General features: G+C 49.6%; 1 protein-coding gene across 16 annotated transcripts in view; it reads left to right on the top strand.

Moving 5' to 3' along the window:
* Nucleotides 1-13310, top strand: part of TMEM275 (transmembrane protein 275) — a 35580-nt gene extending 22270 nt beyond the window's left edge. For 7 of the 16 annotated variants that reach the window (XM_041128022.1, XM_030033637.1, XM_041128023.1 and 4 more), the window contains 3 exons: nt 377-551; nt 3555-3664; nt 8976-13310. In XM_041128022.1, coding sequence (XP_040983956.1) covers nt 9067-9615 — 549 coding nt within the window. In that variant the 5' untranslated portion in view covers nt 377-551; nt 3555-3664; nt 8976-9066 and the 3' untranslated portion in view covers nt 9616-13310. The other 9 variants (XM_041128020.1, XM_041128028.1, XM_041128029.1 and 6 more) reach the window with 9 other exon arrangements.
* The last annotated feature ends 525 nt before the right edge of the window (nt 13311-13835 follow it).

Raw genomic sequence — 13835 nt, 5'->3', positions numbered from 1 at the left:
GGACAGCCACTTGCATAGATGTTTCCTGTCTGCTAACTTTCTTCAGCTCAGTATTTTCAGAGGGTGTCATAGGAAGGAAAAACTTGTTTGAACATCTGGAAGCTTTTTTTTTCATTTGTGTGAAGGGGGAAAAATGATCTCTAGATTATTTAAAAAACCCCAACCAATCCACAAAGGTGCTATGGAAGTAGATCATCTGATGAGAGGGTAGAGGCAAAGCTTTTATGTCGCTGGAAGCCAGGCTGATGGTACATGCTGACAGCCTAGCTGAGACCCCTGTTCTGTCCAGGGCCCAAATCCCAAGCAGTGTGGCATGAAGACAACTCTTTATACCTTTCTCAGTCTATCTCCCAGCAGTGTCCTGTTCTGATTTCAGCTTCCTCGAGACCGTGTGCGGGAGTCTTGGAATGAGTGGATCATGCAGGAGAGGTCGGGTCCATGTCAGGTCACAGCTCTTTGAATGGAGGGGCTCCGTGGGTTCAGTGCTTTACAGGCACGTAGTGAGAAGCTGCCAGCACCCTGAGAAGATGCAATCTGATGAGGAAATACAGGTATTCTGTCTACAGTCTTCAGCTAAAATTGTTAATTGGGGGTTAATTGACCCCTGATCTGAAGGGGTTTGGTGTACGGCATGAGCAGGCATGGGGATGGGAGCATCTGCTAACGAATCTGGGAACAGCTGGCCCAGATGCTTTAGGTCATGAAGACAGTGCTGTGCATGATGAGAAAATTCCCAGGAAGAACAGAGTAAAAGTAGGAACTATCCCTGCTGAGATGCAGTGAATATATTGGATATTGCAGTCGTCCTGAGGGGGACTAGACATGAAGTGTGGCTGCCAACTCTCTCTGATCAGAAAAGCCATTTTTGGTCTATGTTCAGAAAAAACAAAAGCTTCATCCCTGACATGAGAACAATCATATGGGACAAGGTAAAAAAAAAAAATCTACTTTTTACCTATTACTCTGCCTCAACAGCTGTCAATAGCAGAGGCTTAGATTATAAGGACTGTGGCAAACCTAGAGCAAGCTTTCCCCCTCAGGCCATTCCCAGTGATCAGAAACATAGGGACATTGTGAACCAGAAGCTGCAGCTGGTCTGTTGTGTTTGACAGGTCCAGTTGTGTCTGTATTCTGGGTCTGAGCACATTAATACTGTTGTTCTCCACGGCAGAGTCCTGTGATTTTAATTACACACTGTACAAGGAGGTGTCTCCTTTGTGGATTTAAATATCCTGCACAGTAATTTCACAGCTGCCTCTAGGAATGACAAATATTAATTTCCTTTTTACCTCCTTCTTTCTGTACTTAATGCTATAGGCAGGTAAACATTGCTGCAGAAATTGGCCTTGCCCTCTTCTGAATTGTCAGAGACAGCACAGAGCACAGAGCTGGATACTGCCGTAGTGCAAACTTTCAGACAGATGTGGTGGCAGTTAGAATTGATTTGGAGCAACAGCAGATTCAGTCTGGTGGTTCCTTCCCTTAAGAGGCAATTAAAATGTAAATGCACAGAGCGATGCCAGTTCTGGAGACCTCGTGGAAATCTGCAGGGGGACATTTCTGCAGTGACCTTTGTCTAATGACCTTATTGGACCATAAACTCCCAGGCATTCTCTGTCTCCCACACGCTCCTTGCATGATGGATATGGTTCAGCGGGCAGCATCACAGGCTGCTGCTCTTTGGTCCTGTCGTGCTGAGGAATTGGGCTGTTGGCATGCTGCTGTTACCGCAAGCATGGCTGCTGCTCGTGCACTTCCACTCCAGTGTTAGTCCCAGCCAAAATCCTTTGAAACCTCTGTGAAAGTATGGATCGTCCTTACCCTTCCCACCTTTTTTCAGTTATTCTTGCAGAGAGAAACCCCCCAAAACCAGCGTGATATCTAAGGGCTTCATATGTGGTAGTCACCATCCAGACCCGCTTCAGACCAGGAGGTGGTGACACTGAAACCCAGCCTTTGTGGTTGCAAGAGTGCTTGAGCTAGATTTCTTAGTAACATAAACCAGAGTCAGGAACTGACAATGGGAAAAGGCGGGCAGGCAATTTTGCCTCTCATTCAGGAATTTCTGACTTAAGCTATGTCCCGGCAGAAGCTGGGAAGGAACAGCTTCTCCCAGAGGAATATCATTTCTAGTTAGATGAGGGTGGGGATCTTGCCTCTTAATAAGGCAGGGCTTCCTAGTACCTGGCAAGTCTGAAATTAGGCAACATCAGTCTGGCAAAACCCCCTTGGCAAATCATGAATGCTCATGAGCTATCAAAGCTCTCCAAGGCAATGAGTCTGCTCTGATTTATACCAGTGGGAAATCTAGCCTTTAATTTTGGTTCTTGAATTAGCAGTTGTTTTAATCATGTGAATGCAGTCTGCCAGGTTGTCAGGGCCACAAATGCGAAACTCAGAATTATTGCTTCAGTGGAGCCCTAAATATGTAATGTTTCAGTAAAGTCTTTTTATTGGGTTTATGGACCATGAAGCAGAAAGTGTGATGGAGAGTCATGCAACAGCCAACCTGAAGCGGGCGCAGCCTTCTTCATCGCTGCCTTGTGCAATTAGGGAACAGCTCACAGGTCATTTGATATTAATTAGCCCCCTTTGGAGCTTGAGCACTTTATGAATGCTATTATACAACATGATAGCAGGGGACTCGAATCAATGACCGTGGTGGTCTCTTTCCCTCTGACAGCCACGGTTCCTAAATAAACACGGCTTATAGGGCTGTTTCCCCTGAGCTCTATGGAGCCACACCAAGAATGAGTTCAGCCACTCCAGTTTCTACCCAGCAACAGTCAGCAAACACTAAACACTGGTTCTGCTGCGTGTGGAACTGTCTCTTTCAGATGTGCCACGTGGAGATTTTCTCCAGAAAATCTTCCATCGTGCACTCTCCCATCACTCTTCTGGTAGCTTGTTTTTCCCTGAGTTTCTAGGATGGCCTGTAAGGTAAAATGCAATACGATGCAGTAGAGGATGCTGCTGTGTTAAGAATACTGAGGCTGGAGTAGTGCCTGGAGAATAGAAAGAAGTAAGTGTTCATTCCCCTTCAGCAATTTCTCTCTTTGACCTTTGTTTTTCTCCATCTCTACGTTACCTTTCTCCTTCTCTCTCTCTCTCGAGACCATGAAAGCAATCATTTAAAAAAGAGGGGAGCATGATTCATGTTCAGTCAGCTCCAGCCTGATTCGTATAGGATTCTTCTGCAATAAGCTGGAGGAGAGCCTCTGTTCAGTTGTCACTGGCAGCATCCAGGCTAGTCATAGCAGTGTGGGCATGGAGAGCAGATGAGGGCATGTCAGTGTCGGCACCGCTTAAGCTGCAGAAGGATTACCTATACTCTACCCAGTGCATAACTTGCGGTTTGCCTTGTTTCCTGCTGTCACCAACTCTGGAAGCAGTGATTGGCTTCTTAATATGGGAGCTAAGATCTCGGCTATGCTTGCAACAGGGTCTAGCATCAGGCATGTTTTTAGAGCAAGTACCTTTAAGCGTACCTGAGATCTGCTTGCCACGTTAAAACATTAGTTTTGAATCTGAGGACGGTTTTTTGGATTTGCCAGCTCCCACACCCTGAACGTTTCCACCTGTGGGAGGTCCTGTCTCAGCACCCCTTACTGCCGACCGCCCAGCATCCTGCATCCCTCCAGGATCCAAAGGCACCCGGGCACCGGTTGTACTTATTTATTTATTTCAATTCGTAACGTGCGTCTCAAACCTCTCGCGTTTAAGAGCTCCCTGCCTCTCTGCAGCAAGCGGGGAGCCTGCATTTTACTGCTTGGCATTTGGCGGTGGTTTTTTTCCCCTCCTCTCCCCGCGCTTTGTTCTCCGCCCCGGGGACCGCGGCGGGGGGGGGGCCGGAGCGGGGCTGGGGCTGCCCGTCGGCGGAGCCGCGGTCCGGGGTTTTTCCTCTCCCCGGGTAGTGGGGGGAAAAAAGGGGGCTGTTCTGCTCAGGGCACCTCTGTCAGCCGAAGGGGGGGAGAGCTGCAGCCTTGAAGTAGAAAAGGAAGAAGAAAAAGAGCGGGGAGAGGGGGAGAGCCTGCCGGACGGGGGGGGGGGGGAGCCTTGCGGGGAACCGGGGGCTGGAGGAGGAGGAGGAGGCAGGAGAGGATGCGGCGGGGCAGCGATGCTGCGTCCGAACTCCCTTCTGCCTAAGGAGAAGGACATCGTCCTCCGAAGGGAAGGAGGAAAGTGGGGAGAAGGCGGCCAAGCTCGCAGAGAGCTTGCTGAGCTCTCCCGGGGACTGCCCGGGGCTCCCCTGGCACCCGAGCAAAGTTTCCCGAGCTCGGTGAAGAGAGGGGAGGAGGCATGTGAGATCCTTCTCCTCCGAGCGCTCAGCTGGGCTTCTAGCCCCTGCCCTGCTGGGACTAGCCACGGCTTTGTCATCCCCGACTGAAGGGTGAAGGGGAGACCCGGGGCACCCGCTCTCTCCATCGCCTTCCCCGGCTCCACGCTCCAGCCCAGGTAAGTGTCCTCCCCTTCCAGACACCGAGGCTCTCTCTGCCCTGCCGGAGAGTTTCCCAGCACTTTGCCCGGGGAAAAAGTCTTCTGCTTCTCCTGAGAGCTAAAAGGGTGCCTGCGTGTGTGTTCGTGAGTCTGTCTGTGTGCGGGGGGTGGTTATAGCTGTCTGCCTGCAATTTCTGTTTGCTGATCACTGTCATTATTTCACTGTGCCATCACACCTCTAGAAAGGAGACTCATCTGGGGTCTGTCAAATATTTTGGCTGTGCTGCTGCGGTGAGACAGTGTGGTGGGATGACAGCTCGATCCCCCTTGCCACAACTAAGAGGGAAGCATGCTTAGCTGTGCGTGTTGTGCTGCTGGTATGGCTTTAAATGATGCTCCTAAAATGCTGGCTGAGTATCTCCGTACGCCCTTCGAGCTCTAGGAACTCTCAGAGCTACGAATGAAAGTCTCTCTTTGTCCCCCTGAGAATATAGGGAGGGATGGATATTCCCCTGGAAGAAATCACTATAGCCTCTGGATTTCCATCACTCTAGCTTGGATGTGCAGCTGCTTTTGCATAGCAGTGCTCAGCAGTAATGCATTTCAAGCTGAAATGTTGTTTGGAGAAGAAACCTAGACTCTAACAGATAAGGAAAGGACCTGTTTCACACAGAGAGCTCAAAGAGAACTTTTTCCACTCCTGTTGGAACAAAAGTTGGTCATTTTGGACAGGATAATTTGGCTAGAAAGTTGGTCAATTTTGAACCCATTAACTTGGCTGAAGTGGAAGGTAAAAGCTGCCAGATATTCACAGGCAGGTCAGCAGTGGGAGCTGACCCACATCAGTGAGTTCTTGTGACTGCAAAGCAGATGGAGAGTGACCCTTCTCCCCACAGCATCAGCCTGTGCTCTAGGAGATGGCAGGAGAATGAAGATGCTTCTGTTCTATATGGCAATGAGAATAAAGATGGACTTTGTGTTGTTGCAGGGTCTTATCAGGTAGAGGATGGTATAAGGCATTCTGTGGCTTTGGTTTGTTTTTTTGCTTTATCCTTCACTGCTCTGCTGGCTTTTCATCCCCATTTCATCTGGTTTTCCAACAGGAATCCCCTGTGTATAATCCCTGATGTCTCATATGGAGATCAAGACAAGAGTAAACAGTGATCTACTTTCTAAATATTCCCACTCCAAACATGCTGTCTTCTATGTACTGTTGGTTATCCTATGGTGTTTGTGCAGGTCATGTCCTAGCCCTGTGATGGTGCTGTCTTCCAAGGACTTCTGTCCCCAGGCTGATGGGAGAGATCCCCACTCCAGGCAGAGTTCCCCTTAGATTCTCCAATGACTCCATTGCTTTATGCTAGGAAAGGTCCATTATCCCATATAGGTGCTCCAAGCAAAGAGGATGGGAAAGAAGTTTTGTCTTGGACATAGCATGGTCAGAACCTTTACGGTGCAGCTATAGAAAGGGTATGACAAGCCCCAGAATTGCTCACACAGTTGAAATGAGATCTCAACCCTGGCTCTATTTTTGACCACTCCAGCTAGCTCTGTCCCATGGTTCTGAGTGTATCTCCATATACATAATGTGAATGAGCCAGATTCGGCTCCCTACGCTTTTCTTTGACACCACCTCAGCAGGTTTGATGCCTTGCTCCCTCAGTCACTCCCAGGTGCTTTTATTCCCCACCTAAGAGCGTTCCCAGACACCCAGTCCAACGGGATGGGACTCCTGACAAGCTCCTCATCACTGCTTTAGCCACAGTGGTTTATTTGCAAACTTGCTTTCTTCCCTCTTCACTTGCCAGGAGGCAGGTAGCTGTCGTTGCCTGACCAGTCCCTTGGCACAGCCTGGGAGCTGTCTGCCTGTCCTAGGCTGGCCCAAGGAGCAGCAGGTGCCTCTTCCAGTTAAGCTGCAGGGTGAGGTGTCTCTGTCCCTATGTGCCACATCCCTATTTCTGTACTGTAGATCTGGTCCCCTCTCCTTCTGGGAAGTGGCCATGAATGCCTGGGAAGCTGGTGGTGACTGTACCCACCCTGAGCTCAGCTGGGTCATTCTCTCATGTCATTTATCCTTCCAGAGCGGATCTGTAGTTCTAGATCTGCAGTTTTACCTGCTGGGGTGAGCTGTCCTTGGATGGGCTGCCCTGATTTATATCATTGCCAATGGTGCTTGAATAAGCCCTCTTGTCCCCCTCCTCCCCTGTTACAGCCTGGGGAGGTCCAGTGAGGATTTTACCCAAGCTTAACCCCCTACGCTCATGAAGCTGTAACGATGAACAAAAATTGCCAGGCAGAGAAAATGAGCTACCAGGGACCAGGCTGGGTGACATCGCTGCAGCCTTGAAAGCAGCCAGAAACAGCATGGTCTCTTCCGAGTGACGACCACTGACAGATGTGATGGGCAACAGGTTGAATCTCCTCGTGAAAAATCTCAGTGGGAGCATGACCTCTGGTCTCTGCCTTGCCTAGGAGCAGAGGCAGCCAGCTTGTTTGTGCATCCTGCTGGAGCCCAGCAGCTGTGATAGCCGCCCAGCTCTCCCAGGAGGGGGAATTCTTGCAGGGTGGAAGCAGGTGAGTGCTAAGGAGTCAGGAGGGAGAAACCTTGGGGGAGTGAATCTGTGATATGATTTAACCACAAGGAGCAACGCAGTTCCCTGCCGAGCACTTTTCAGTGGGAGGATGTAGGGCAAACCAAGGGGAAGAGCCACGCTGAGGGGTCTGCAGCCTCTGTGTGCCAAAGATTCAGACTGGCATCCCTAAGAGCTGGTCTGAGAACCGTCTGTGTGTATGTGTGTCTTTAACCAGAAGCTATCTTGCTGCTGGTCCAAGGCTGGTGAAGGAGGCAGAATCAGGGCTTCAGCTCACATCAGTGTGCCAGGGTTCCCAGACAGAACAAAAGGCCAATGAGTGTATGTTAGCCTGGCTAATGGAGAAAATGCCCTTTCTCTCTTGCACACTCCCAGTTCTCCTGAAAAATCTTTGCTTGCAGAGAGACTCCTCCCCAGTCAGGCATCCCCAGATGAGGAAGGATTTAATCCTGTCTTTAAGGATCCTAAAGCACTCATCCGAGACACAGCTCCAGCTGATGTCTCACTGAATAGGAACTTCACTGAAAGTTCACTGCTGCACTTCATTCAGGTCTAAACAAAAGCCCAAGCCAAGGAAACGAGATATGACACTGGATAGAGCAGCAGAGAGCTTTGCCTCAGCTGGAGGTGCGGGAAAATTTTATAACCTAGGAAACATGTTGAAAATGCCCAGCTGGTCCCACTGGCATATTTCAGGGTGATGGTTTGTTTTTTTTTAATTTAGTGGCTGCAGAGTGTTAATAGCACAACAGTGATTCTTGGCTCTTGCAGTAGAAACCTGTGTGGTATCAGTTTTACCTTGGCAACCCTTTTCAAAGTGATTTGACAGCAGAGGAGGGCAGAAGCTAGGGAGCGAGGCAGGGGACTAGGAGAGAGCAGACTGCTACTGTTTGCAGTCAGGCTGGGAAGACAAATGCTCTCCTGCCTCTAAAATCATAGGCATCACCAGCAAACTGCTGGCAATTTGGCTTCTGGCAATTTGGCTTCCCAGCAAAGTACAGTGAACACAAAGCCGACTCTCATCACATCCACTAATCTCCTCCATGGAGAAGCTGCTGTTGTCAAGTCAGAGCTATGTGTTCCTACCTTGGGTCCTAGGCAGATCCCCACACAGGGTCTTTTCCAGCTTCATTATCTCAGTTTCCATGAGCCTCCATCCAGGAGCCTATGTTGCTTGTGCACAAACCTTGTACAAGTTTGGTTTTAGATTTGCTGAGGGAAACAAGCTTCCCTGCCCCCTTCTACGGGATCTCCTGTGATCACATCAAACATGGTGTGATGCATGGTAGAAAGTATGGTCCAGCAGGCAAAACACCCACGCTTGCTCCATTTTATCACAGACTTCTATGACTGACAGCAAGTCATTCAGTATCTGTGAATGGAATTTATCGCACTGAGCATCTGACTGTTAACTGCTCAAGCCATCGCCAAGGTTCCCTCTGCAGTCAGCTCAGCCCTCCGTTGTGGACATCTTTTGGGGATGTTCTGGATCATCTTCTGGGACCTTTTATTCTCCACTGGCTAGAAAGGCAACCTGGATGACTAGTTTCAATTGCTGGACAACTGAGACGTGGAGCAAAGAGTCCCACTTTCTGTTACAGTTTGGGACCTTTACGCATCCAAGAATATATTGCACTCACATTGCAGTGAGGGATGTTCAGAGCAGTGCTGGGGTCTGTTGTTATTTTGGGCAGGTGTTGTGTGGGTGATGATAAACACTGTGAGGCCAGCTACTGCCCAAATGGGCAGCAGGATGTATTGCCTGTCCTGAATAACCTGTATTTTAAGGGAAGGGTGGATGGAGTAGAGGGAGAAAGCAGGCTTGGATTTGTACTTAGTTGTTGGCACCAGCAAACCCAGAGAAGATGCTGCTCACCATGAATGGTGGTGGAAAGGTGCCTTTGGTTCACTGCTCTAACAGCTGCATGCTTTTCTGTTCCTCTCCAGGGATTTCAAGGCAGCAGGAGATCAGAGCTAGCCTTCTCAATACAGTGTACACCCTGTGAGGACTGAAGTGACCTCTGAGACTCATCTCAACATGTTCAGTGAAAAGAGCAGCGCCTCTTTATCCCAGAAACCCATCCAGAAAAAGACACGACCTCAGGGCCTCCCCTCCCCTGCTCTCTGCTGCGCTTGTGGACTTTGCATCATGCTGGCAGGGATCAACATCACTTTAGTAGGAGCATTTGCCTTTGGGACCTTCCTCCCTGTGAACAACCCTCCCATCATCATTGGACCCATCTTGCTGGTGGTGGCCTTCACATTCTTCGGTGCCTGCTGCATCTGCAGCCGGAGGCCGCCAGCTCATGGGGCCAGGAAATCCAAACCAGGTTCCAACATTGGGCTCATCAAACCTGGCAACACAGCCTTTGAAATTGAAACTAGTGAGCACACGGTGCAGGATACCACCGCTGTTCAGCTGAGCCCCACAAATTCACCCATCTCCTCAAAAAAGTCCACACCGGTTCATGAGAACGCGAAGACTTGCAAGCTCTTCACCATGGAAGGCAATGGGCCGGTGGCCAAGTACACGACAGGAGGAGAGGCGATACAGCTCAACTTGCCCAGGGACCTGGCCGCATCCTAAAGCCAGGCAGAGCTTTTGTTAGCAGCCAGCCAGGCACTGCAATGGGTGGGCTGGAAATCCGTGATGTACCATCGGTCAGAGGTGTGGGGAAGGTGCTTGCGAAAAGCCAGCAGACAGGCAGGTCTCTGTCACCTCTTTAAGGAAGGTGGATGCAACAGCAGAAAAATTCCGGATTTTTGCTGAAAGGAACATGCCCATTACACGGCTTTAAAAAGAGAATTGATAATGATATTGCTGTGAAAGGATGACTCTCAGTTCTTGGGGCTACACCGGCTTTTTGGGGGAGCAGATAGGAAGAGGGGAATTAATTAATTTGTCTAGCATAACGTGGAAGTCTGATGGCTGGAAAGAGGGGCTACACGGGGCTGACAAATGACAGCTCTTTCTTCCCAGTAGGGAAGCAATTCTTGAACATAAAAGAAGCAGGAATGCAGTAAATTACAGCTTGCTGCCACTCAGTCACAAGAAGATTTCAGCATTTTTAGTGCCAGGCTTTTTGGCAGTAGGGACAAAGCTATGTGTTTGCTATTGAATAAGCGGTGTGAAACAATCTCCCCTCCCTTGAAATCCTTGCTCTGTCTTGCCTTCATTGGAGTGACTTTACCACCCATTATAAGAGACAATGAATCACAAGGATCACAATTAACACTGGTATTTTCCTCTTGTTTTAATCAGGTTGGGCTTCAGCTGTGCTGCTTGGTGCAGTACGTTTCTTGGAAGGTCAGCCAGGCTGAATCCTTGGGGACAAGCTCTTGGAGTAACCAGAGATTGGCAGGAGCCTGAAAATGAAATCTTTGGGCAATGATTATGTACTGAATGCTAGGCAGCTTCCTTCCCATCTTTTTGTGGAAGGCTGGCCTGGGATACACATCAGCTTGGGACAAGGGGCAGGTAACTGTATGGGCTTCAGTATACCTGTGCTGGAAGATGGTGACTGTCTCTCCTTCCCTGAAGTGGCTGCGAGATCCATTACACAGAGTGGGCAGTCAGGAGTGGATCTCCTTGCTGCAGGAAACCGGCTGCTCAATGTGCTCATGGGCTTGCAAAGCAATGGGATGAGTTTGCAGAAGAGAATTTCTCTAGAGCTGTTCAATGCAAAGACACCACCTCTGCCTCAGAAAGACTCTGATCTGATGGATTATTGCTGCAAAGGCTTTGTGTTCTTCCCTGTGCGATGCTGGCTGGGAAGACGGTGCCGTGCTAAATGGGCCTTTGCTCTGACTCCTGTAGAGGCTGTTCACATGTCTGATGACATATGGGACCAGTGTGGGGAAGGACAGCTGTGCAACAGCTGTGGGGAGGCAGCAGCAGGAGAGTGGGTTTTGAGTAGGAACAGCTGCATAGGTCCTCTATTTATGGAAATCCTATATTTGAAACGGGGCTTTTGGGACTTTGAGTGACTAGGAAGTCATATGGACACAAGAGCGACCATAGCAGAGCATTCCAAGGGACCAGCTAGCCCAGCATCCCATTTCTGACAAGGCCAAGAGCAAGGTCTGGAGAAGAGTGTAAAGACAGGGAAAAACCAGGATGTTGCTTGCCCAAAATGCTCTCCCAGCCTCCAATGCGCTATTGCTTAGGAGCTTCCTGAGCTGGAAGTGGTGCCTGCATTTAGTAGCCCTGAATGGATTTCTTCTTCATGAAATATTCCATTTGCGCCTTGAATGTCTGTCAACTTTCATAATTTGTGATCCTGCAGCAGGGAGTTGCACAGTTTAATGAGAGGCCATAAAGTTCTCTATCCTTGGCTTATTTTCATCCTGCACCCTACTAATTCCCTTTGATGCCCTAAATTTCCCAGATTAGAAGGGCCAGCAAACAGTCCACGCCCCCCCACCACTCAGGTTTTCTGGGCCCTTTGTCACGTTTCCTTCAGTCATCTCCTTCTTATGGTACTTCACATCTCTTGTAGCCAGAGGGAGGTAATGCTGAGGACAACACAGCCCTGAGGCATTAGCCAGCAGAAATGGGTATATGGAGAGGCAGGAGGACTGAAAGGGAAATGCTGGAGGAGAGGGAGAGGTTATGACATGGCCAAGGCTCCCCTGGGCCACCAGCAGACCTCTGCATGGCCAGTCCATGAGAGCCATATGGCCGGTGTGCTGGGTTAAGTGATGGCACGTGGAGTACAGTCCATGCAGAAGGTGTCCTAGTTGCTCCGGGGAGCTGCTGTGCAGCTGATGGCCCCTTCATGAGCTCGGGTAGGCTGAGGTTCAATTTCATTCCTTCATGAGAGGTAACCAAACACTCTGTCTTGATGTAGGTCCTTCTTGAGTGCTCTAAGTGTTTGCTGCCTTGAACAGCTCCTTCTACACCAAGGAATTACGTCTGTGATTTTAGCAGGGTTGGTCTACTGGCTAGGAGAGGCAGAAGCAGGCTTGGGGGAAGGATGTTTGTGTGAGCCTGGGAAAATGTGGGTTCAAGTCTTTGGTACAGCCTCCAGGTCCTGGACAAATCATTTAATTGTGCTACTGCTCAGCTCCCTGCCTGTGCGAGAGGGAAAATACGTGCTCCCAACTCCACTTAAAGCTGCTTTAAAGATGAACACATTGCCAAGCATCAGGTTCGGTATTAGGACACCTGAGTCTGGAGATTGCTTGAAGGTGGATGAGTCTGTACGGTCTGATCTCTGCATGATTTCCTTTAGAGCTCATTTTCAATGGGTGAGCTCTGCATCCAGCACTGGCTGCCCTTCGGCACACAGGAACTGCTGTACTGAACAAATGGCTCCCATGATTTTTGCCTGCCGGTGATTGCTGTAGCAATTAAACAGAATAGCTTGCTGTTATAGGTTTGATTCCCAGCTTGCTGGCTCGCCAGCCTTTTGGAATAGCACACAACAGGCTGGAAGTCCTTTAGAGGCATTGCCCACGTGAATATGGTTACTGCAGCACTTTGAGTACTTGGAGTCAAAAAATGGTAAAATCAGGTAGTAACCATACAACTCCTTTCTCTACTAGCTGAAGGCTTGAAAACCAAGTCTGCAGTGTGCGTGCTGGAATCCCTCCTTATTGCAGCTGCACCGTGAGATGTTACCAGTGATGGGTAATACAACGGCAGATCCCATACGAGTCGAAGGCAACGGCCCCTTGGGCAAGGACAGGAACAGAAGCAGGACTTTGAGGGCCGACTAAGAGTTTAGCGTGGTTCACACTTGCGTTGTGGCATCACAGCCAGTACCATACAGGGAACCCTGACACAGCCCCAGGACCTAGCGCATCCTGCGCTGCACGTGCAGGTTGCCATAAAGCCGGTGTTGCTCTGGGAGTTGACGCCCTTGGGACCCAAGAAACAACAACCAGCAGAGATGGCCCCTGGGCAAGCAGAGGTGTAGGACCAGTGAGATGCTGATCCCCTGGCGTGGAGGGTCTGTACGCCAAGCCGTGACCCCAACCGCCTGCCTGCACAGCAAGGTGGGCATGGGAACATCTGCTGCCTTCCGAAGCATGAATGCCCTGCTTTTGCCTTTTTCTGTCTTTCGGGATTTCCATGTCTGCCTGTCTGTCCGCCTCCGTGATCGGCTGTTACTGATGTTGTCGTGAATCTTGTGCCTCCTTGTGTAGCAGGAGACAGGGAGGGTTTCTTGTTCTCCCGGTCAGCATTTCTGATGTGAGTCTTTTTTTAAATTACTATTTATGTGTGTGCGATGTGGAATTTGGAAAAGACAGACCCATTAAAATAATTGCACTCAGTAAGCATTTGGCCCGCCTGCTCTTTCACTCTACCAACCACCTTCTCCCTTACCCTGAGACTGTGTGTGCCCCAAGGCTGTCTGTATTCATTTTACCTCGTGCTCCCCACTCTCGCACTTTATTTTCTAGCCAGCGCAACTAGCTGCAAGGAAAACGCCTCCCTAAGAGATCATGTTGCCTCTTGAATGCCATTGCTCCTTGAAGCCCTGGTTGCCCAGACACTGCTGCCACCACGGACTCCCACTATCATTGCTTTGGCTAACACAAGAGTCGCCCAATTCAGCCTTTTTTTCTGCATGTGTATGTTAACCCCCAGATGTGTACCTGAAAGGCCAGATGTGAATTGTGGGCCTCCAGTTTATTAGGGACATGGGAGGTGCAGGTTTGTGGGCTGGAGTGGGTGAGGACTGTGGGCTGTTATGAATTCAACCTCTCTGGTGACAGAGGACTGGACTGGATTATTTTAGCTGATCCTCCCCAGTCCTGGGTATAGATGATGTTTAATTTATGGTGCGGGGAAGGGGTGGA

This window comes from Aquila chrysaetos, chromosome 12 (assembly GCF_900496995.4).
Source record: "Aquila chrysaetos chrysaetos chromosome 12, bAquChr1.4, whole genome shotgun sequence".
Taxonomy (NCBI): Eukaryota; Metazoa; Chordata; class Aves; order Accipitriformes; family Accipitridae; genus Aquila; species Aquila chrysaetos.
The sequence above is the reverse complement of the archived record's forward strand: the minus strand, read 5'-3'. Positions and strand labels throughout refer to the sequence as shown.